The sequence below is a fragment of the Crotalus tigris genome, unplaced genomic scaffold, assembly GCF_016545835.1.
Source record: "Crotalus tigris isolate CLP2741 ecotype Arizona unplaced genomic scaffold, ASM1654583v1 scf7180000017883.2314494, whole genome shotgun sequence".
In the NCBI taxonomy this organism is placed as follows: Eukaryota; Metazoa; Chordata; class Lepidosauria; order Squamata; family Viperidae; genus Crotalus; species Crotalus tigris.
This window is the reverse complement of record NW_024096700.1, coordinates 1,987,955-2,011,174: the sequence shown is the minus strand read 5'-3', so window position 1 is coordinate 2,011,174 and position 23,220 is coordinate 1,987,955. Positions and strand designations below refer to the sequence as shown.

General features: G+C 36.2%; 2 protein-coding genes across 3 annotated transcripts; one reads left to right on the top strand and one right to left on the bottom strand.

The window, feature by feature from the left end:
- Nucleotides 1-229: 229 nt before the first annotated feature.
- On the bottom strand, nucleotides 230-15,099 carry ING3 (inhibitor of growth family member 3). Of its 2 annotated transcripts, none has more exons than XM_039343975.1 (12): nucleotides 15,021-15,099; nucleotides 14,793-14,864; nucleotides 12,650-12,750; nucleotides 10,786-10,851; nucleotides 9,860-9,956; nucleotides 9,264-9,335; nucleotides 8,886-9,005; nucleotides 6,793-6,950; nucleotides 6,083-6,273; nucleotides 3,563-3,755; nucleotides 1,770-1,808; nucleotides 230-1,224 (listed from the first exon to the last, which is right to left on the bottom strand). In XM_039343975.1, the coding sequence occupies exons 1-12, from the start codon at nucleotides 15,046-15,048 to the stop codon at nucleotides 1,108-1,110; spliced, it is 1,254 nt and encodes a 417-aa protein (XP_039199909.1). In that variant the 5' UTR covers nucleotides 15,049-15,099; the 3' UTR covers nucleotides 230-1,107. The 2 variants fall into 2 exon arrangements, with proteins under 2 accessions (XP_039199909.1, XP_039199910.1); XM_039343976.1 differs by having other exon boundaries at nucleotides 14,789-14,864; nucleotides 15,021-15,074.
- Nucleotides 15,074-22,956, top strand: LOC120308226 (protein ZBED8-like). Its single transcript, XM_039343977.1, has 2 exons — nucleotides 15,074-16,686; nucleotides 21,205-22,956. The coding sequence occupies exons 1-2, from the start codon at nucleotides 16,594-16,596 to the stop codon at nucleotides 21,706-21,708; spliced, it is 597 nt and encodes a 198-aa protein (XP_039199911.1). The 5' UTR covers nucleotides 15,074-16,593; the 3' UTR covers nucleotides 21,709-22,956.
- Nucleotides 22,957-23,220: the final 264 nt, after the last annotated feature.

Below are 23,220 nucleotides of genomic sequence, written 5' to 3'. Positions count from 1 at the left end.
ATCCAATTCACTATTTCTTGCCATGTCTTACCAGCCGACTGACCTTAATTCCACACAACTTTGAAGTATACAATTTTATGCATCAATGTGCATTTCCTAGATGTAATATAAACATTAATTTCCAGTATTGAAATATTTTTTTTGCTTAAAACCAGTATTATTTAACATTATAAATAAGGAAATAGTTTAAAAAGTACCACCCACTACACAGTAGGCATATTACTTAGTATGTTGGAGATGGAAACCTTTTATTTATGTATTTTATTAAAAAAAATAAAAACTATTTAAAATCCTCCAGTTAGACTGCATATTATGAAAGCTTTTATGAAATGTTGTACTGTCTTTCTTTGATACAGTATGCAAAGCATTAATACTAGCATTTGATTTTTTTTAAATCTGAACACCTAATACAGTTTCAATTTAAAGGATCACTTGCACAAAAAATAAACACATTTGGTATAAAAGGTTTATCACTTTAACACCATTTTTAATGACTATGCCCTGAATGGACCCAAACATATAAAGAGTAGTGGTTTTTTTTTTAAAGTGTACAAGAGTCTGTTGCTATGTTCCAAGTACTCCAGAGGATATTAGCCCAGTGTGTGGATACAAAAACCATCTTCTTTATCCTGTTGATTTCCATTTCAACAAGAGAGCAAGCTCTAAAGGCATTTGAAAAAAATCCATTCTTCTGACAGCCTGACTTCCTTTACCACTTATATACATAAATTCCATATAACAGTTCTTGAGCACAGAACATGCAGCAGAATGTCAGCTGAATATAAAATGATTCAAAATGTCCTTTTGCTGGAATTATCTGAAGACCAAGTTATCATAGAATGCCCATTGCTTAGAGAAAATGGTCAGAGTACAAATGTCTGCATACGTTTGCCACTGGAACAATCCATGGCTAACTGGAAAAATATTTATAGCACAGCAGTAGTGCATAAATAATTTAAGTACAATATTAAAACACAGCTAGCAAAATTAAGAAGTCAATATTTTGACAGCTTTATCAATCCTTCTTTGACTAGCTGCAAAGAAGCATTTCCTCCTAATACACCTCCCAAAAGGAATATGTTAACTGGAGTGAAAATAATGCAGCATTTATTTATGCCTATTGCCTCTTCTTTTCATTGCAGCAGTACACTGTGGACAGTACCATTTTCCTTTTGGTGCTTCTGTCAATCCAACACAGCCATAATGGAACCACTCTATAGGACACTGTAAGACACGTAAAAGAGAAAACACAATATTCTGAAATACCGATGCTAAAAAAAGATGCAATGGATTCATAGATATTCATAAAAGAAAAATATCAGATCTCTTTAGGAAGCCGATAAGTTTCATTTCAGAAGATCTATTTCTTGGCCATCAATATTACTGAGACAACTACTATGTGCTTATTCAAACAGCTCTGTATGTGTAAAATCATCTTTAAATTCTCAAGAGTTCTACTATTTTTCCCCAACACCATCAAACAAAATCTAAAAGTAAGTCTAGGGTTTAAAATACTTAGTCACATTTCTAATACACTCAAGTCCCACAATCTGAAGCACTTCTAACTGTATATTCAACTCTTTCCTCAAGTGCATTATTAGAAGCAGTGAAAAGGAATTGAATGCTGACATGCACATATATGCATATATTGTGTTTGTGTGTGTTCTACCCCAGGCATTAGATCTGATTATCTGTTTAACATGGTTTTTAGAAAACTAAAAAAAAAATCAAGGTATTATTCCTAGTTTCATTTAATTTTCCATACTTACATCTTGATTATCACAGCCCACCATTTCACCGTATGAGACCTATGAAGAATCAGTACATATTATTTGAACATTATTAGATTTTATGTGATCAGAAAACACTTCATATCAAAGAAGTTACTAGGAGAAATTGAGATTGACAACTCAAACTTTTAATATGCTAAAAGAATAGTCATACTATATGCTCACTTTGCTATTATTGGAACTTTTAGATTGGAAATGACTTCCAAAAATTCCCAAAGAAATATCCAACAGTTATTGAATTTTTTTTTTTTGATCAATAATATTTTAAATTTGTTTGGGAGTCACTTTGATTAACTGCTTGTTTAGAAACATGGCTATACCAGTTTGTGGAAAACATTTATATTTTTCCATTACTATCAGCTCCAACATATAAACACAGGTAACTTTCTTTTCACATATTTACTATTTGTAAAGCGGTTTATTTAGAATATCAACCTTATATATTAAGTAGAATGTTCATTTGAATTTTCAAATACAAATCTGAAACAGCCGATTTGTATGATTATCTGAATATAGGTGCCTTATGTGAGATTAGCATCGTTAGATTTTATATTTAATAGCTTTATTTCAAGTTTATTTTTCAACAGAGAACACTTCTAAGATCTAATCTGAAATCCAATCAGCAAGAAAGACCTTCATTAAAAATAAACAAAACAGAGGAAGCAACAGTAATATTAAATAATAACATTAAAATCAAAGTTAAAGTTTCTCAATCTAGTCACCGAATCAGTTCTGTAGTACTATCATCAATGATATAATTTTCATTTACACTAAAAATATAATATTTTAAACATTTAAGGGTATTTTGTTATTATATCTGTATAATACTATTACTGCAAATCTCAAAATGCTGGGAGTCCATAGAGTCAGTTATAGAAATATTATAATCAAAATAAAATAAATTTAAGAATTTTGTTTGCAGAAACTGAGACTACCCATTCTACATAAATTTATTCTTATATATTTTTAGCTACCGTAAATGCCGGCATATAAGGCGACTTCCACGAGCGCTGAAATCAGCGCCAAAGACGGGGGTCGTCTTATATGCCGAGTCGTCTTATAGGCCGGAAATATTGGTAGTTTCCGGCGTATAAGACGACGTTCTAGGAATGCGGCTCGGCGATAAAGACGGGGGTCTTATACGCCGGGTCGCCTTGTACGCCGGCATATACGGTATATTTGAAAATCCATTTATTTATTCATATTTTTCTGTGTTACATTTTCTCTCTCTCTCTGTTTTCTTAGTCTGGAAGCCTACAGCCAAATTAATTTTTTTTTGTGTTAATAGTTATGTAATTTAAATTTGCAAAACTCTGACAAGATTTTACATCCAGAGGAAATGTGTAACATTTCATATAAAAAGAATTTTTTGGATGTTATTGCATAAAATGGTATGTATGTTTCTTTATTAAATTCTATTAATTCTGCATCTCCAAAAATGATTAAAAATGGGCTGATTGATCATGAGGATCAGCATAAAAATTGGACACTGGAAGCAGATTTATTTATATTTCTCTGACACTATGCAGACATTTTTAAAGATTTGATTCAAAGATGCACTATATTCTGCATATATCAACAAACTGCTAGTCATCTAGTTTTATAGACAATTCATTGTAATTTTTAATTTTAAATGATGTTATAATTTAAATATTAACAATTTCTGATACATAATTACATATTATTAGGTCTGTCTCCTCTCAGTAAATCAGCCATGATCAATAAACTAGGCAATCTATCAGAAACAATGTTCTTTCTCTGACAGAATATACCTGATTACAAATGCAGTAACGTGGCTCATTTGGATCATAGGTCCAATCAACCTGGGTATTAGATTCAGACTCGGGAATGGCTGCTGTTTGCTGGGAGAGTTCTTGGGCTAGTGCAGAGGATGAGGAACATGATGACAAGGAAGAAGATGAAGAAGATGAGGACGACTGCTGACTTGAAGATTTGTTATTGTTTCTAAAAAATTAACATAAACAGACTATTTTCACCAATCTATTTTCCATGGCAAGGGACATTCTGAAAACAAAACGATTTTAAAAAACTGTGACACAGTTTTTAAATACAATTTTAAAATGATTTCTAAGACAGACCAGTATGTAACAAATACTTTTTCCCTTCACTTATAAAAAGCCTGAATTTTCTGTCTGGGGACTATGCATAACATCTGAATAAAATGATCTACATTTTCTTCATAAGGGGAATATTGAGGTCCAGTTAAGATTGTGGGGGTGGGTCATTCTTCTTTATATTTGTCTTCAGAGATTTTTGTAACGATGGCAATGTATCACAAATGGCATACAATGGAATTTAGGAACTAATTATAATTCAATGAGTATTCTTTTGTTAGAGGCCTTTTCTATGAATATAGAGTTCTTTCAGCATGGGAGAAAACTTTCTGCAGACTCAAAAGAATGCATTTTCTTGACTTGACTGTAGTAATTCATCTTTTTATTGTTAAGTAACAGTGCAAATAGTATATTTTAAAAATCTTCAGCAACTATAACTCTTGAATTATTCCTGAAGGAAAGTCTGCATACTGAACAACACAGAAATAAAAAGGCAAAGAAATTTGATAACTTAATTGCGTCTGCGCCTTAAGGTGATGAGCTGGACTAAGACAGCAAGCTCATACTGCCCAAAAAAAAGATGAAAATTACTATAGTCGTTGCACTCCATCTGGTGGCAAAATGAATAACAGTTCCTAAAAAGTTTTGGCATGAAGATTGTATTTACAGACCTGTAATCTACCTCATTACATTCCTACTCAGAGGCACCTCATGAAGTTTTCCTGACAGGCCATATCCTAAGAATGGTGGTAGGAGCAGAAAGCACTATGAACTATCTCCTGAGAATGACATGAATTCTGTGCAGACTGCTGCAAAAAGGAGTTTAGCATGCTGAGCTTGCTTCACTCTTGCTTTAGCAACTTGCAGCTTAATATACATTTTCAGTCTTGGGAAGTTGGAGATTGTCCAGAAAAACAGCAAAAGAAAAGTTCCTCTTTATTATTACTGCTGCTGCTAATAAAGAGAATAATGGCTAAAGATGATCTTGGAAAGATTTAACAGAGGGAACACAACTACAAGTAGTCCTCAACTTACAACAGTTCATTTAGTGACTGTTCGAAGTTACAACGGCACTGAAAAAGGGACTTATGACTGTTTTTCACATTTATGACCATTGCAGCATCCCCATGGTCACATGATCAAAATTCAGATGCTTGGCAACTCATATTTATGATGGTTGCAGTGTCATGGGGTCATGTGATCACGTTTTGCAACTGTCTGACCAGCAATCAACGGGGAAGCAAGATTCACTTAACAACCATGTGACTAACTTTAACAACTACAGTGATTCGCTTAACAACAGTGGCAAGAAAGGTCATTAAAATGGGGCAAAATTCACTTAACAGATGTTTCGTTAGCAACAGAACTTTTGGACTCAATTGTGGTTGTTAAGTCAAAGATTACCTATACAGTAAAAGATTTACAGATGGACCTTGGTTACAGTGGCAACTGGGACTGTAATTTCCTTTGCTAAGCGATGTGGTTATAAGCGATGTGGTTGTGGTCATAAAGAGCAATGCCACATAACTAGATTACTTAGTGATGGCAATCCCAGCAGTCTGGTTGCCATTGTAATCCGGAGCCTGCAGAGATTATTATGGGTGGGCCTCGTGAGACCAGAGGGCTAGGCAAGCAGACCTCTAGGCAAGAGCTGTGGGTTGGCACTACCGAGTGTGGGTGACCTGGCAGGAGTCATAGGTGGGCACTTCTAAGTACTAGCAGAAGGGGTGCTATGGAGTACGAGATCCCTGGGGTCTCGTGATCCATAGCAAGGCTCCTTGGGAGAAAAAGTGGCAACAGCAATTTATGGGAGAAGCTTGTGAAGTTCCCTGGCAGTTTCCCATTGTGCAAACTGCTCATTGAAATGTTGTAATTGCAAGCCGGGCATCTGAGAGCCCAGATTGTGATCATGTGACTGCAGGGATACTGATGGCAGAAAGTCTTGAGAAATGGTTGTGGAATCCCACGTGCAGCATTCTTGTAATGTGAATGGTCGCTGAACAAGGGGTTGTAACCTGAGGACTATCTATATATGACAGCAAAAAATAAATATTTTAATGCTGGACAATAGCTATAAGGAACTGAGGTGGAGTTCAGAAGCAATAAACCCTAAATCTTTGTCATGTAATTTTTTCTTTCCCAGGTAATGGGAAACTGCAATCCACTTTTGAACGTCTTTTACAACAAATAAAGAAGCTATCATTTTAATGAACATACTTGCTTTTTCTACCACTCCGTGAATCTGTGGTTGATGAACTCAACGTCTGTGATAATGTAGATGCCAAAGCAGATGATGTATATCCAGCTGTGTCCCTGGATAATGCAAATTCTCTTGCAAGTTGGAAGTCATTGTTCTTAAAGGCTTCATAGCTCGCCTTTAAGCTTGATGTCCGTCTTCCTTCTTTCATCTAAAAGAAAAACAGCAATATTATATGGATGGTTTTAAATTTAGCCTCATTTATAATACACTGAGTATAAAATGTGAAACACTTGACTTTCACTACTTTCCTTAAAACATGAGTAGACCTGGAGCTAATCTATAAATGCATTATGCAGCAGTTAGAGCTTGTTTAGTGTATAATCGTTTAACAAGTACCTTATTTTCTTCCTTAAAAATATTAAAACTGAGGTTTGATCTTTCATGCCCAAAATATTGCAAGAAAATTACTGATATTTTCCTCTGGCTCTTGTCTCAAGCACATGTAGATAAAATTACAGAACATTCAATCTAGTGGGAAAAGCTTTCAGAATGTCCCATATAAATCTCTCTGTTCCTGTAAAACCTACATCCATGAAATGTCAACCAACAGATATGCCATCTTTGAAAACAATCCTTTTAAAGTGCCAATGGCAAATCCAATGAAATAAAAGTTGCTCTAGCAACCTGCTTGGGGCAGGTATTTTAAAACATGCTTCGAATACCTTACCTGTGCTGTGGCTTGCACTGCCTGAGCTGCTGCCATGGTAATAGCACCAGCTCCAGCTCCTGAAGATAATGAGCCCAGGTTATACGATGCCAATGGCTGAGAAGAATTTGCATTATATGCACTGTTGGATGAGGATGATGAATTACTGTTTCGACACCCTTGATGAATAAAGGGAACATATTTATATAGTCTAAAATGAAAACTAAAAAAATAAATGTCAGAAAACTGAAAATCAATTGTGTATGAAGAAAATTTAGACAGTATGCTAATTAAGAAAGAAAAATATAGATTTAATGATATGGAAAGATTTGGTACTGTATCAGTTTCTCTGTTTGCTCTCTTGCCCAAAGACTAAAAAGTAACCAAGTTATGGAAAAAATGAATTATTTCATGCTTCAATAAACCATTTGATATGATTTAAAAAACACCCTCCTTGGTATGCAAATTTAAGTGTAGGGCTATTTTTAAAATACAATGGTATGGTAAATATTACAATACTCAAAAGTGCATGTTTTGAGAATAAAATTATTAACAATAAAATATTAATCTTTTTCTTTGGTTAGTTCAATTAGATGCTATCACAAATAAAATGAGAGACACATATATTAAGATACAACATGTATATTTTTAGGACAATGCAGAAAGTTACAATATTTTATTTGGCTCTGAATCACTTCTCATGCACTTTTAAGTGTATGTAATTTAAAATTATGCAATGATAAGTAACCTTTTTAAATGAAAATACATACCACTAAGAAAACTGAAAATATTTACTGCCTTAACAGAATATTTGCTGCTATAAGTAAATAAACAGTCTGGCCTATGACAAACATCACTCTTTATCAAAAGCATCTTTTCCCAAACTTGCCTTCTATCTGTTTTTTGTTTCTTTTGTTGTTAAAAAATACTGTCAGAAATATGTTCCTGCCAAATTGTAAGTATATAAAATGGAAGTAAGGTAGCAAATTTCTTGAAAGATTAATTCTCTTCCATGGAAAGAGACTAACAGTGATGTCACATATGCAAGGCAAAGTTGGAAATGAAAAAAGATGAGAAGTTGAACAAAGAATGTATAGAAAAAGAAGGAAGGAAATAAATAGCAGGAATAGCTGGGTAAAAAGAGGAGGTAAATCATGAGCCTGTATTATTCTCTGTGTCAACAAGATTCTTCTAGATATAAGAAGGCAGTTTTTCTTGGCTGTATTTCTCCACTCCTCTCTCCAAAAACAGATAAGGAGTAGGAACATGTTGAAGTGAACCAGAGAAAATATTAGGTCACAAATATACCGTTGCCCTTGTTAATGATAGGCTGCTGCAACCTTCTGCTCAATCTGGTTGCTATTCAGGACTAAGTATTTACACCTGTTCATTGGCTATTAATATGCTTCTGGGGAAAATTCAAGATGTTGGCAGTCACCTCTAAAGCCCTACATGGTTTAGGACCTGGTTGTTTATGGGTCCATTGTTTTCCTGGACGTTTCTATCTATCCCATGTAGTCTGGCTGGAGAAGAATCTTCCGGGTCTCATCTGCTTACGAGTGTCAGCTAGCAGGTCCCAAGAGAAGCCTTTTATGTTCTGGTGCTCACCCTCTTGAATATTATCTCTCCAGAGATGAGATTGGCTCTGTTCCTGTTGGCCTTCCAATAAGGCCTAGAAGACTTGACTTTATCCTCAAACCTGGACCCTAAATTTTTTGATAAAGACAGCTCCCGATTCTGCTGAATGATTGACTGATGATTTTAAAATTTTCTCAAGGTTGACTCAGCCTTCCATCCTTCCGGGGTAGGTAAAATGAGGACCCAGATTGTTGGGGGCAATGTAAATATATATATATACATTGCTTACTGGTGTACACCGCTTAGAGAGTGCTTGCACTTAAAGTGGTATATAAGTCTCATAAATAAATAAATAAATAAATATTTATGCTCCAGTTCTATCATACAGCTTTTTGCAGCAAATGCTGCGGCAACCGCTTTTAAATAATAAAAAAAATGTATCTGCTTTTTTCTCCAAATAACACTTTTTCTGAATATAGGACCCCAAAATGGTTTAGTTTGCTTAGATTTTCATTTACATTTAAAACAGAAATTACCTTGTGCATTTTCTTTAGAGGCATCTGAAGTGAGAGTTGACAGAAGAGCTTCAGATTTAAACTTCTTTTCAGGTACATGGTCTGCTGCTGCATGATGAGAGGAGGGATTATGTTTCCTTTCTATATAAAGAATAAAAAAACCTGTCAGTCCAAAAGTCTAACCTGAGGTATTGAAATGCAAATGACTTACTTCTAATAACATACAAAGCTTAGCCTTATCATGCTGTTTTTATCAATTTTCAATCCACTGAATGCATTCAAGCATTTGTGCAAATTCCAATGGCAGCTTTAGGAGACAGCTGGCTTTTGAAAGTAGATAATCCTTTATTAGTTTTACATTCATACTAAATCAAATTAAAGGGAAAATATTCAACTTACTTTCTACTGGAGTGTGAGAATGTGCGTGATGATTATTCAATGGTTGTGAGGGTGTATCCAGTTCCAAAGAACCTATCAGGATAATAAATACTACTTTTAATCTCAAATATGGTTTTGACAAGGTACTTTAAATATGGTAAAAAAGGACCCTGATACCATGGATTGTTGACATGTCTTTTTCATTGTACTAGATTTTTATCTTACAGAACTAGCACATTCCTAACTGTAAACCTTCAAAACTATCTAGTTAAAATTTTACAGGTTAATAACCCTCTTAAGAATCAATCTTTTCTACTATTTCCATTCTATTCTTCAAAATATAAAGCATTCTCATGCCTCATCATGCCTATAATTCTTTTACTGGATCAAATCCAAAATGTAATCTAGTTCATATGTAAAATCACTGCAAATTGCAATGTTAATTTAAATTCTTAATTTCAGATCCAATCATGTCACCTCTGAACATGAAGTTCAAACTGGATCTTGAATGCTTTGCACACTATTAATAGCCTGGTACTGTTGAGCTAGAATTTTATCATCCTAGAATGATATTATATGCACTATCACAAGTCTAAAAGATTATCATACATACTTACGTCTTTCCAGTATTTCGGTAATACCAGCATTATCTGCTTCAAGTTCCATTTTAAATTTAGCTAACTCCTGGTCCAATTTTCTTAAATGACGGTCTACCTAATTTAAGAACAGATTTTTAGAACTGAGTTTATTTTCAACCAGCATTACCATTTCAGACTTCAGAAAAGTATTTGAATAAGAAAATGAAATGTTACCATAGAAAACATGCGTAACAGAATCCCTTATGTTTTTGTTAATTGTTTTAAATACTGTATCAAAAAATCATGTTTCACCATGGAGAGGATATTTGTAATGGAAATAATGCTTCTGCTTATATCCAGATGAGATTCCAGAAAACAGCAATAAGGTATCTGCTTCACCACTTTCCTTTTATCTTTTGATTTCATTTCATCTCTCTGTTGTATCTTGTTTCCCTGTACCCGTATTTTTCATTGTTTGCCATTATGTGAGGTCATCTGTAAACTTACAAGCTGGGCCACATTGAAACATGGGTGACAATCTTACCTTTATGACTTATAGTTCAGGATGCGTTGTGTAAACTAAGACAACTGAGCTGAAAAACCACTGGCTAAATTAATACAAGCCTCTATATACCCTCAGATTTCATTTAATTATCACTTGATAAAAGCTAATGTGAAATTAAATGGGCCTTTTTTCTTAGAAAATATGCTCTAAGTTAGGCCATGCAAACCAGGTAGTCAGCAAGGAAGCTAACACAAAAACCACCACAAATTTGACTGAATTCAAATGATACAAATCTAGGCAGGAGCTCTGGTAAGTTCAAAAATTAGGACAGGCCCGCATGTGATAATGAAAATATATTTATTTCTATTGTTATACATTTACATTTATGTACAAATGTTGAAAGAAAGTATCAATTTAAGACCACCATATGAATCAACTCAAAATTTTCTATTTTACTTACTAAATCATAAATTTGATTAGCCAACTGTACTTTTTCATCTGCATCTTCTAGCGCTTTGTAGTAATCCTGCATCAGAAATATTATGTAAGCAAATTGGTCACAACTGTTATTTAATAACACATTAATAATTACTAATTGAACTAGGGTGAAATTATCTAACAATGCATAATTATATATATTAATGCATTAAAATAAAGCATATTTTAATATGAGTGTAGTGCAACTTCCTCTATATGGAGATGTCCTTGAAGAACACACAGAATGTTCAACTGGAACAGCATGCAGAAACTTAGATGGGTGTATCTAGATTTGTCCATCTGAAAGCATTACTGTAAGAGCTACACTGGCTGTTTGCTTCCAGGCACAAATCTAAGTGTTGGACATCACTTTTAAACCCATATAAGGGCTCAGGACAGGTAATCTTTAGACCTGCCCATCCAGTAAAAGCTGGGAGAAAATGTTTAAATGCTTTTCAGTGATTGTAGCACCATACAGGCCTTGAAAAGCTTGCACTTTGATATGTGAAATATCTCCTTCTTTGGGTTTTTTTAAAAAAACTTTAAAGACCTGGCTCTTCAGCAAAGGATTTGGAAACAATGAAGATTGATCTGCTTCCATTAGGTGATGCTATTAGGCGATGTTCTAATTATTTTAATTTTTCCTTGCTGGATATGATCTGTTCAAGGGAGTTTTGAATTAGCAACATACAACCATGAGAATAAGTGAATATAAATGTATTTCTGGGACCATGATTTAATAAACATTCAGAGTTATGGGAAGGTTTGGGGAAAGATAATCAAGGAACTTGAAATGATGTCCTGTAATAGAGGTAGAAGAAGCTGAATATATTTAGTTTTAGAAACTCTTACTGAAGACAGTGTTGTATAATGGAATTGTTCAAATATTTCTATGCACAACTTCCATTTAGCAGGATATGTGATAACAGATTTAAATCTCAGGAAGGTAAACCCAAGTTGAAAGTTAGATAAAATTTCCTAACAAGATAATCACTTTAATAAAGGAACCCACTACCTGTGATGATGATAGGATACCCTTCATTGTATATATTCAAGCAGAGGTTAAATAGTTACTATTTGTACAAGATACTTAACTTTGGTTCTGGTATTGAGTTGAATGTATAATTGCTTATAATTCTATAATCAGAGTTCATAGTGAAAAAATGTTACTGAAATAACCAAGACCTTTGATTTAACTTGTTCATTTTGTATTTATTCATTTTACTGAATCAAATAGTTATCAAAATCAAATCTGAAGAAGTTAGTTGAACTTTAAATAGTTCTATCTCTTTCCACTATTTTCAAGCGTGGAAGATATTGTGTGCCCTTGAATATGTGGAAATAAAATGAAAGCTAGTATCTATATTGAAAATACACTGCATTTTAAAAATCTCATATAAAATTGTATAGGTGTAGAAAAATACATCAATGCTGAAATATTCTACAGTATTTTAATTCTGAAAAAGCTGTTCAAAACTGAAATAGGTTGTTCTAGAGACATTCCAGGAACATTTCAAGCATAAAACTGATCCCTTTCCAGCTAAAAATTACTGTATCAATTCTTTTCTTGTTATATGTCTTGTACTTTAATGCCTGTCTAATTAAAATAAAAAATAACTTTCTCTAAGTAGTAGAAATAATCCTTTGTCACTACTCACAAGTTATAGTTCTTTTTTCGGTTAAACAGAGAATCAAATGTGATAAAAAAATAAGTTTTATACAGAAGGAATTCTGCATTTTATCCTATGTGTGAAGTTTTTTTATATCTAAACTCAGAAGTAATTTAAAACAAATTCAAGGATCTGCTTTGGAGTTTTGTTATAAGAAGGCATTTGCCTTATTCTTACCTTTTTAATTGAAGTCATTTGTTCTTCTCTCCATTCCTGTTTGTTTTTCTTTGCATTCATAAAAAATTCATTTACTCTTTGCTCCAGCTGATCCATTGCATCTTAAACACAGAGAACATTCTATATGTTTATTTATCTAGATAAATATGTAATAAATAGGATAACACTAGTAAGTAAATACTTTTAATACACTAAGAAAATGACTGGTCATAAAACATAGTTTAATTTGTCCACTGAAATTTGTCTGACTTATATCTCAAGAGCTCAAGACAGCTAACAAGAGAACTTTTCCTTATTTTTAATGCACATCAAAAAGATCAGAAAAGTTGATTTGAGAACATGACTTGTCCAAAGTTCACAAGTGCATTTCTATGCCGAGGATAGGCTTGAAGGTGAGTTTCCTACCTCAGTTTGATATCTTAACTGATAAAACACACTGGCAGTGCTTTAATATTATAAGGGGCACATGACAAAATCATAGTATTTTTGTAAAATTAAGTCTTCCTAAATCCAGTGAAATTCCAAAATAAGGAGATATAAGATCACAATATTAGCTGAATGAAGCACTACAAACAAATTAAGTTTACTTCCAGACAGCATATTTAAGTTCAGACACATTTGTCATGAAAGCTGCAGCAAAGAAAATAGTTTCAAGATTCCTAACTGCTGAACTGTCTATATATAACAGAGCTAAGGTATTTCAGATGTTGCTATGCTGTAACCCCTAGCACCCGGCATAGATAAGACCAATGGTATTGTTGGATAATACTATAGTTAAGAGTCAGTTTGGACTAATGGTTAAGGCACGAGGCTAGAAATCAGAAGAATGAATTCGACTCCTGTCTTAGACATAATAGTCAGTTGGATGACTTTGGACCAGTCATTCTCTCTCAGCCCACAAAATCAAGTTCAAACAACAAGATGATCAGTCAATTCCTGTCACAACAAATGGATCAAAATTTTGTTTATCCAAAAAAACCTGAGTCTGCATTTGCAGGGGAACACTAGGAAGGAAGAAAAAATAATTGGGACAGTACTACTGAAATGCATTAATATATCCAAGAATATATTTAAGCAATTAAATTCAAATGCACCATAAACAGTGAGCAAGTCTCAATTAAACTTAAGTTTCCAAAACACATATTCATGTTTGACTTAATTATGATTCAGTTAGGAAGAGTTGCACGATATACTAAATCATAAATTAACCACTTTGAGTGAGTCAAAGCGTACCCACTAAGAGTAATGTAGTTGGCTTTTTATGGTTTAGTGTGAAACTCCCAACAAATAGCCAAAAATAGGGAAAGTGTGAATAATATCAAGAAAAGAAAATTGAAATATTTAGGACAAATGATATGTGTGACAAGAAATGTTAAATACTTCAGACACAACAAAAGTTTCAAAGGAAATTTAGAACTGGAAGTGATGTACATTCAGGCTGAAAAAAATCTACATAAATTATTGGGGGAAAGTAATAAATTTTGGACAGTACTATCAATAGTGTCACTGTTCAACTTCTTCCAGAAGGCACCAGAAATAAATGTTGTATATACTATACAGTATATATCAACAATGTGCAGAAAAATCTTGTGAGTTCCGCTTACTGTATTTATTTTGCATGAAGTTGATTATAATTTTTATTTTACAGATGATTCTGCATAGTGTTAACACCTGGTCAGAAGACCCATCAAGTCCATCCACTGCTAGAGAAACTCAAAGAACACCTTAACTCAAGAGGTTTGTGGGGGGGAAATGGGAGAAAGTGCTATGTATATGCTCCTGAAGGTCAGGCGAGATATGCATCTAATCAAACGTATTTCTTCATCCTTATCAATTTCCTACACTACTAACTTATTTTCATCTCCCTACTAGTGAATTATTCTTCTGAACTTATGTTTTGTGTTGTTGCGAAGGCGGTTATGGGTGAAGGTACTGTTTGCCTAATCCTACATTTCTGACGAATGCAAGACTCAGGCGGGCAGAGCCTAAGAGCACGTGTACTTTCCTTCAGCTGATAACTACGACTGTGCTGCACGCCTAGCTGCAAAGTAACTCTTCCCACCCTTCCCTCTGGAAGCCCTCGCCGGCCTGCGTTGGAAGCCGCGCCAGGGAGGCGGACTGTGGGCGGTGCTGACTCACGTACTCTGCACCTGCAGGTCCATCTCGCGCATCTCGGTGAACCTGTCGCGGAGATCCATGGGAAGTTGTTCGATCACTGCAGGGAGGGAGGGTGGAGAAGGAGTGAGTCAGTTAGATGCAACAGCCGCCTTGAAAGAGGGAGGAAGGTGGGCGGAGCCTACGCTGCGCTCTCGCCGTTCCCCCTCCCCTCGGGCCTCTTGCCCCCCGCCGCTTTCCCACTGCAGAGACTCACTCTCGAGGTAGTCCTCCAAGTACAGCATGGTGGCGGCGGCGGCGAGGCACGAGCCCAGGCGGCTCCGTTGTCTCTACGACGAGCGAGGGGGGGGTTGGGTGGGGTGAAAGGGAAAAAAAACACCGCCTCGTCCCTTCCAATATGGCGCCCGCACCGCCAACACCACCAGAGCTCGACTCAGCGAAAACAACATTGGCGGCTGACGGCGCTTGCTTCGACCGCGGCGCGATTGGCTCCTTGAGAAGGTGACGTATATTCGCGGTTCACAGATTCCCACTGCTTGCTGGGAAGTGTAGTTGTTTGAGCAAAGGCAGCGTAGACAGGAGAATTCAAAAACTACATATCCCAGAAGTCGTTAATTTTGACGCAGAAGGAACAGGAGGATGCTACAAGGACGCGGGGAAGTTGGAATTGTCCCTCGATGGCTTAATTACTGACGGCGCTGTTGTGCATGTTTACGTAGAATCGGTGTATTCGAGCTAATTCAGACGAACTAAAACTCACAAGTTAAAATGCTACTTCTAGGTTCTTTAAGAAACATGTTTCAAAAATATGATCTATAATAATTTATTTCCTCCTTTATAAGTTTAATATTAAATCATACAGTTACGTGAAATTATCCAAAATGTTGCAGATTTAGGGCAACTGCCATAATCTTTATTAATAGATTAATATTAATAAATTACGTAGCAGGGTGTGTGCAAATGTAAATTACAACTGATCCTTTTTATGAGAGTGGTTTCTTCTGCAGCATCCCCATCATGCACTAAACAGCTTTCTGTTCACCAACAATTCTTTTTGTTTGGGGGGAAACTGAATGGGATGTTGAATGGTGAATACCCTCATTGTCTGATATTATAGCTGTGGAAAAGAAGGTTATACATAGCAAAATAATGATGTTACTTGACAGGAAGGTGGAAGTCCCAAAATCCTAGAGGCAAATCAAAGTAGCAGTTCCTGCTGCTGGAAAATCACCTGTCCTGGAGTTTTAGAGTAAACCAATGGCTGTCCAAACAAGGTTTCATCTGGACTACGAGCCATGCCGAGGGTTTATTAACTTGGCTTCTCAAGTCCCATGGAAATTTAGTGATGTTATGGAGGTTCATGCTCATTTTATTATTTTTCTCAAATTGGGAAACAGAACATCAAGATACAAGAAAAAAAAAGATAGTTTGTGTGCTTCACAAAGGAAGTCTTACTACATAGCCTTTTAACCTGCATCATGCACACCCACAATTTCATTAAGGAAGAGCTAAAATTACTTAGCTGGCTCACTGATGTTATTTTCTTATTTTCTACTAGCTGGCCCACACAGGTGGTCCTTGCTATATTTTTTCATCTATGAAGAAAATATTCTAGAGTACTTCTACATATAAATGGTAGAAAAATAAATATAAATGGTCTCTTCAGCCTTTAAGATTACAACAGTCCAATGATTCCTAAAAGGACAATAGGAAATACTGAATTTTCTGTCCAGAATCAGGGGAAGTTTAGTCATGACTTATCTTTTGTTCCCCTTTATTTTTGTTGAAAGAAAAATCTTCAGGTCCAGTCTAAGCCAGGAATAAACAAAATGGACGTTGTTTGGAAAGAAGGTTCTTTATTGAAGAGCAGAACAGCAACAGCATGCAGTTCTGGGACAGCTGACAAAATGGAGCTGGAAGTGGTGGGTTTTTATACTTTCTTGGGCTTTTGTGTTTGGAGTTGTTCCTATTCCTGTGGCATTGTATTTGAGGCTTCCTGTTCCTGTGCAATGAACTTTGACTTGGGGTTCAGTGTGCCCTTTTGATATTCTAATGGTGGTGGGTTAATCCTCCTAAAGTTCATGTTCTTTGGAGTCTTTGTTTTTCTAATCCCATCAGCTCAAACCTTCTCTGGGGCTATGGCTGAAGGCATTTTGCTTATGAATAGGTGGCCCAGACTTTCTGAATAGAATTATCAAATCTGCATTTCTAAAGAGCTGGCCTGCTGAGTTTCTGCTTAGGGGAAAGGGAGAAGTTTCTACCTTTTAAGATTTTCTCCCATTATTCCTTTGGGAAATATAATATTCTGCCTTTTTAATATCCCTCAAAATATTTCCTTCTCTGATTGCTGACTTCCTACTATCCCCCCTTTGTGCCATATAAGTGTGGGTGGCACAAGATTAAGAATTGATCTGGTCAGGAAGATTTGATGGGTGTTACTATGGGGGTTCCAGGATGTGGGGAAACAAGCTTTTAAAGTGTTAATTCAAAAAGGAAGGCACTGATAGAGGTAGCAGAAAAGGATCCCTGCAGTGGCTCCCAAAAGGGGAGCTTCCAACTCATAAAGGTCTAAAAGTCAGGGCAAAAGTTCTGTTAGGTGGAAAAGAAATAGTGTCCAATATTCTATACCAATTCTTTTTAGATGTTTGATGCCACTTCCTGTGAGCTTTGTCAGGTTTGCACCTGCCCAAAATTCTTCACAGCCATGTTTTGCCTCAGTACATAACCACTGGCTACCCGTTTTTAAGCGTTTTTCCTGCCTTAGCTCTTAGTTTAGAGCAGGCATATCAAACTCATGATGTTGCGCAACATATCACAACGGTTTTGGTGTGAAGCATCCAGCCCACGGGCCGGCAGTTTGACATGCCTAGTTTAGAGCATCCAGATGATGTTAAATTGAGGTTAGCCAGTGTGCAAGCTGGGCTATTAATATTTCTTAAATTGCACACAGTGAGCCCTAGGATTCCCACTATGGGTCCACCAGTACAACATATTCAGGGCTTAGATTTGGAGATCTCTTTCCTGCTTCCTCCTCAGTGAGGCATATTAATTGTAAGTCACCTGAGAGGGCATGGTTCCCTACCCATGGAATGTGCAGGAAGGTATGCATGCAAAGGCCTTAGTGCCACAGAGTAAGAGCCAGCCTGGGGAACTTTACATGGAGGTAGGTGAAGGGGATAGCCTCAGTGCTTCTACAAGACATGCAATACAAAAATCCTAGATAAATTTCCCTCCCACTAGACAGAAGTCCAAGGTGTTCAGAACTTGCTGTGCCAACCATTCCAAATGCCATCCCTCCATGAATCCATTCAACTGGCTTATTGCAGTACAAATAGGGGAAGAAAGAAAACTTTACAGTGAGTTTCCGCCCTCCTCCCATAGTCTTTCCAGTTGTCTTCTGAGGCTTCACATGGGGGCCAATGGAGTCCTTCCTTTCTCTGCAGCTTTCACAGGCATCTGGGTGATGTAAGACTTGGGAAGATCTGTTCTACTCTGGTTGCATGATGACCTATTAGATGGCTGGATTCTAACCATATTCCATGGCTCAAATGAATGGAGGCAGCATCTGGGTCAGTGTGCTCCGTTTCCAAAGGTTGCTGAGTCATCTGTGCAGGGCTGAAAAATATGAGAACAAGGTCCCCTCCCACCTTTGTTGGTGACTCTCCCAGGAGAGGCATTGCTGATCGGACATAGGCATGGAGAACAGAGGATAAGAAATGGAGAAGCGGAATGTGTGTGTGTGTGTGTGTGTGTATAGCTTGCAAGCAGGGTTTTGAAAAGGCATATTGCAGTTGTTAAAGAAACAGATAAACAGACAAAATGGGGACACCACAGATGAGGAGACAAGAGAAGCTGGGTAGCTTGAGAATGCTGGACGCTCCAAATTTTAAAAGCCTAATATTTTAATGTATACAATTTGTCAGGGGCAGTAGGCTCTACCTTTAATATTTGCTTAAAATATTTAAACATCCTGACAGCATTTTTGCCCAGTATTACCAATGCACAATTTAGATTAAAAAGACCACATTACAGATTGAAAAAAAATGCTTATATATTCCAGGTTTAGTTCCATAGTAATTTTTTTTCTCTGGAGGGGGTGTGCTGACTTCCTACATTTTGAACGTAATTAAACAAGGACTCTTATGATTTTCCTTCATAGGCTTCATCTAGTATGCAGTAGGTTACTGGATCAATTTATTACAGTGGTAGATTTTGGAACCGTATGTTCTTATTCAATTTTCTCTATCTTTAAGTATCTTTAAGTAAATCTTTCAAAATAAAACAGCATTTTAAAAAAAGTCAGGGTTTTACAAGTTTGATGTAACTGTTCATTTTAATTCTTTTCAATTTATTTTTTTTAAAATCTCTTCAAAATAAATATTTTTAACTTGGCTATTTTCTTTTGTGGGTCTGGCTTTATGCTTGCTGAAACAGTATCTCTGTGGCTACAGTAAGGGAAAAAATTATTTGATCCCCTGCTGATTTTGTATGTGACAAAGAATTGATCAATCTGTAATTTTAATGGTAGGTTTATTTGAACAGTGAGAAACAGAATAACAACACAAAAAACACATTTCAAAAAAGTTATAAATTGATTTGCATTTTAATGAATGAAATAAATATTTGATCCCTTTTCAACCAGCAAGACTTCTGGCTCCCTGATTTCTTTTATACAGGTAATAAACTGAGATTAGGAACACTCTCTTATAGGAAGTTCTCCTAATCTCAGTTTGTTACATGTATAAGAGACAACTGTCCACAGAAGCAATCAATCAATCAGATTCCAAACTCTTTACCATGGCCAAGACCAAAGAACTGTCCAAGGATGTCAGGGACAAGATTGTAGATCTACACAAGGCTGGAATGGGCTATAAGACCATCGCCAAGCAGGTTGGTGAGAAGGTGACAACAGTTGATGCGATTATTCGCAAATGGAAGAAACACAAAATAACTGTCAATCTCCCTCGGTCTGGGGCTCCATGCAAGTTCTCACTTGTGGAGTTTCAGTGATCATGAGAACAGTGAGAATTCAGCCCAGAACTACACAGGAGGATCATGTCAATGATCTCAAGGCAGCTGGGACCATAGTGGCCAAGAAAATAATTAGTAACCCACTATGCCGTGAAGGACTGAAATCCTACAGTGCCCACAAGGTCCCCCTGCTCAAGAAAGCACATGTACAGTCCTGTCTGAAGTTTGCCAATGAACATCTGAATGATTCAGAGAACTGGGTGAAAGTGTTTAGTCAGATGAGACCAAAATTGAACTCTTTGGCATCAACTCGCTGTGTTTGGAGGAGGAGGAATGCTGCCTATGACCCCAAGAACACCATCCCCACCGTCAAACATGGAGGTGGAAACATTATGCTTTGAGGGTGTTTTTTTGCTAAGGGGAAAGACAACTTCACCCCATCAAAGTGAGAACCTCCTTCTCTCAGCCAAGGCATTGAAAATGGGTCGTGGATGGGTATTCCAGCAATGACCCAAAACACACGGCCAAGGCAACAAAGGGGCAGCTCAAGAAGAAGCACAGGTCTGGCTTAGCCAATCTCCAGACCTTAATCCCATAGAAAATCTGTGGAGGGAGCTGAAGGTTTGAGCTGCCAAATGTCAGCCTCGAAATCTTAATGACTTGGAGAGGATCTACAAAGAGGAATAGGACAAAATCCCTCCTGAGATGTATGCAAACCTGGTGGCCAACTACAAGAAACGTCTGACCTCTGTGATTGCCAATGAGGGTTTTGCCACTAAGTCATGTTTTGTGAAGGGGTCAAATACTTATTTCACTCATTAAAATGCAAATCAATTTATAACTTTTTTGAAATGTCTTTTTCTGGATTTTTTTTTTGTTATTCTTTCTCTCACTGTTAAAATAAACCTACCATTAAAATTATAGACTGATCATTTCTTTGTCAGTAGGCAAACGTACAAATTCAGCAGGGGATCAAACAATTTTTTCCCTCACTGTACTTATTTGAAGACAAGAGAGTTCATAAGCAATGCTTACTATTACACTGTTTTCATGCAAGTCAAAATTTTTATATCTCTCTCTTATTGTGAAGACTACATTGTCTTCTGCAGAGATGTGCTGGCGTGCTGTGATCAATCTTGATTTCCCAGGAACTCAATATGCAGTGCAATAAGAAAACATGCAATTGTGTATGTTACAAATTGTAAGTTAATTTACTAATGTGAAGATAGTAATACTAAAGGTACATCATGAGCTTGCAGCTTCTTCTCCTTACTAACTGCACATCTGAAATAACAGCAGAGGGTTATCCTAAACCACACATTCTTGTGTTTTGTGATATAATTCTCAGCACTAATTAAAATAAAATATATGATTTAAAGGAGATGGTTAAGAGTGACAAATCTAGAAAGAAAATATTGAAGTACATATCTGTTTCTGCATTATTTAATTTCTGTTTCTGTTAAAACCAGCAGTCTAAACTCAACGCCGACAAGGGGCTCATTTGTTCCTATGAAGTATCTTTGTTGATAGCAAAATGTGGCAAACCTCACACTATTAGAGAAATGCTGATTTTACCAGCAGTGAAACAGATTGTTACCACCATGTTGGGGCCCAACGCAAGCACTATCATGCAATCGATTCCTTTGAGCAATGACACCGTATCAAAAAGAATTGATGAAATGGCTGCTGATGTGGAAGAAAGGCTTATAGACACCTTGAAAAATACAGAATTCGTGATGCATATTGACGAGTCAACGATTCGTGAAAATGAAGCTTTGTTATTGGCTTATGTCCATTTCTTCAACGGAAATGAAGAGATCAGGGAAGAACTGTTATTTGTTCGAAATTTAGCCACCAACACAAAAGGTTCTTCGATATTTAAAAAGGTTGAAGAGTTTTTTAATGAGAAAAACATCCCTTTGACAAATGTCATGGCATGTGCAACAGACGGGGCTGCATCCATGGTTGGATGATATTGCAGATCTCAAGCTCATCTAAAATCAATTGTGCCTGAAGTTATGACTATCCATTGCGTTATTCATAGACAGTACCTTGTCTCAAAAAATTTGAATGGCTGTTTGCATGAGTCTGTATGTTAAACGTCATTAATGCTGTGAATAAAATTAAGTCGAATGCCTTGAACAATTGACTTTTTCACAAGTTTTGTGAAGAAAATGACGAGTTTGAACGTCTCCTTTTGCACACCGAAGTAACATGGCTTTCAAAAGGAAAGTGTTTGCGGCGATTCCACGAACTTTTTGACAACAGTTGTCGAATTTCTTGAATCCATTGACCAAGTCTTAAGTAGTTCTCTTAACTTCGATGTCTGGATGTAGCTTATCTCGCTGATGTTTTTGACAAGCTGAATGAAGTGAACGTAAAGCTGCAAGGAGATAAAATCAATTTTCTTAAGGCCAAGGGAGTAATCTGCTCATTTATTTCCAGATTGGACCTCCTTGCAAGCAATATGAGTCACCAGGAGATGTATCCATTCCCAAGCCTTGGTAATGAACGTGAACTCCAAGGAGAAGATTTGGACATTTTTTGCTGCCACTCGAAGTAATTAAAAGAAGATATGGAAACCAGATTCTATGATCTGATAAATCTGGAAGTGCCCACTTGGGTGCTAAATCCTTTCAAGCAGACTTTGCACAACTTCATCCCAAACTGCAAGAGCCACTGGAGATCTGAAATACGACTGTGAAGCCCAGTCACATTTTCAGAGTTACGGCTACGAAGCTTTTTGGATGAAAATGAGGAACACTTACCCAATATTGTGGGAGAAAGTTAAGTTGCTTCTTTTAGCCTTTCCTTCCACTTACTTAGTGGAGAGGGGCTTCAGCGCCATCCAACAGATCCTTTCTAAGTCAAGGAACATGTTGAAGATCTCTGAGCATAGTGATTTAAGAATGTGATTAACAAAAATGGTTCCAGACATCAAGAAATTGGCATCAGCTCACCAAGCACAAGGCAGCCATTGATTTTTTTTTTTTTTTGCTTTTTGTGTACATACATTTTTTTCATTAATAATTGTCTGAGCTTTTATCGTTGTATTTGCTTGCATTGGATTTCACATTCCAGTTTGAGTTTTCGGCTTCGTTTTTGAATTTTTGTTGTGCTTTATAAAACATTTTGTGTGTCTCTTTGTACTGTACTTTTTTAGCGTGCACTCATATATTTTCTTTGTGTCTTTTAAATCCTTTTTACAGTGTGCGTGACTATACTTTCCTCAAATCTTAATTTAGTTTCAGAGTTTTTGTCTTGAAATTCTTAGTTCCTGCATTGCGGTTTGTTCTTATGCCCTTTTTATATTTCTTTTTGCGTCTTAAATTTCATTTGTAATTCAATCATTACATGTTAACTGTTTTTCTTTTCGGGCATTTCATTTTCTTACAATTGAATTTTGTTTTCAGTGGTCATTACATTTAAGTGTCTTGAATAAATAAGATAATAATGAAATACATGTATTACGAAGTTTGGGAATA

What these genes read in the sequence shown, in the direction of transcription:
- ING3 (XM_039343975.1), bottom strand. Translation starts at nt 15,048, where the DNA reads ATGCTGTACTTGGAGGACTACCTCGAGA. An exon ending in AAATGACTTCAATTAAAAAG is followed by an intron (nt 10,852 to 12,649) that starts GTAAGAATAAGG and finishes TTTCTGATGCAG; the next exon opens with GATTACTACAAAGCGCTAGA. An exon ending in CGGAGTGGTAGAAAAAGCAA is followed by an intron (nt 3,756 to 6,082) that starts GTATGTTCATTA and finishes TTAATTTTTTAG; the next exon opens with AAACAATAACAAATCTTCAA.
- LOC120308226 (XM_039343977.1), top strand. Translation starts at nt 16,594, where the DNA reads ATGGACGTTGTTTGGAAAGAAGGTTCTTTATTGAAGAGCAGAACAGCA. An exon ending in ACAAAATGGAGCTGGAAGTG is followed by an intron (nt 16,687 to 21,204) that starts GTGGGTTTTTAT and finishes TGTTAAAACCAG; the next exon opens with CAGTCTAAACTCAACGCCGA.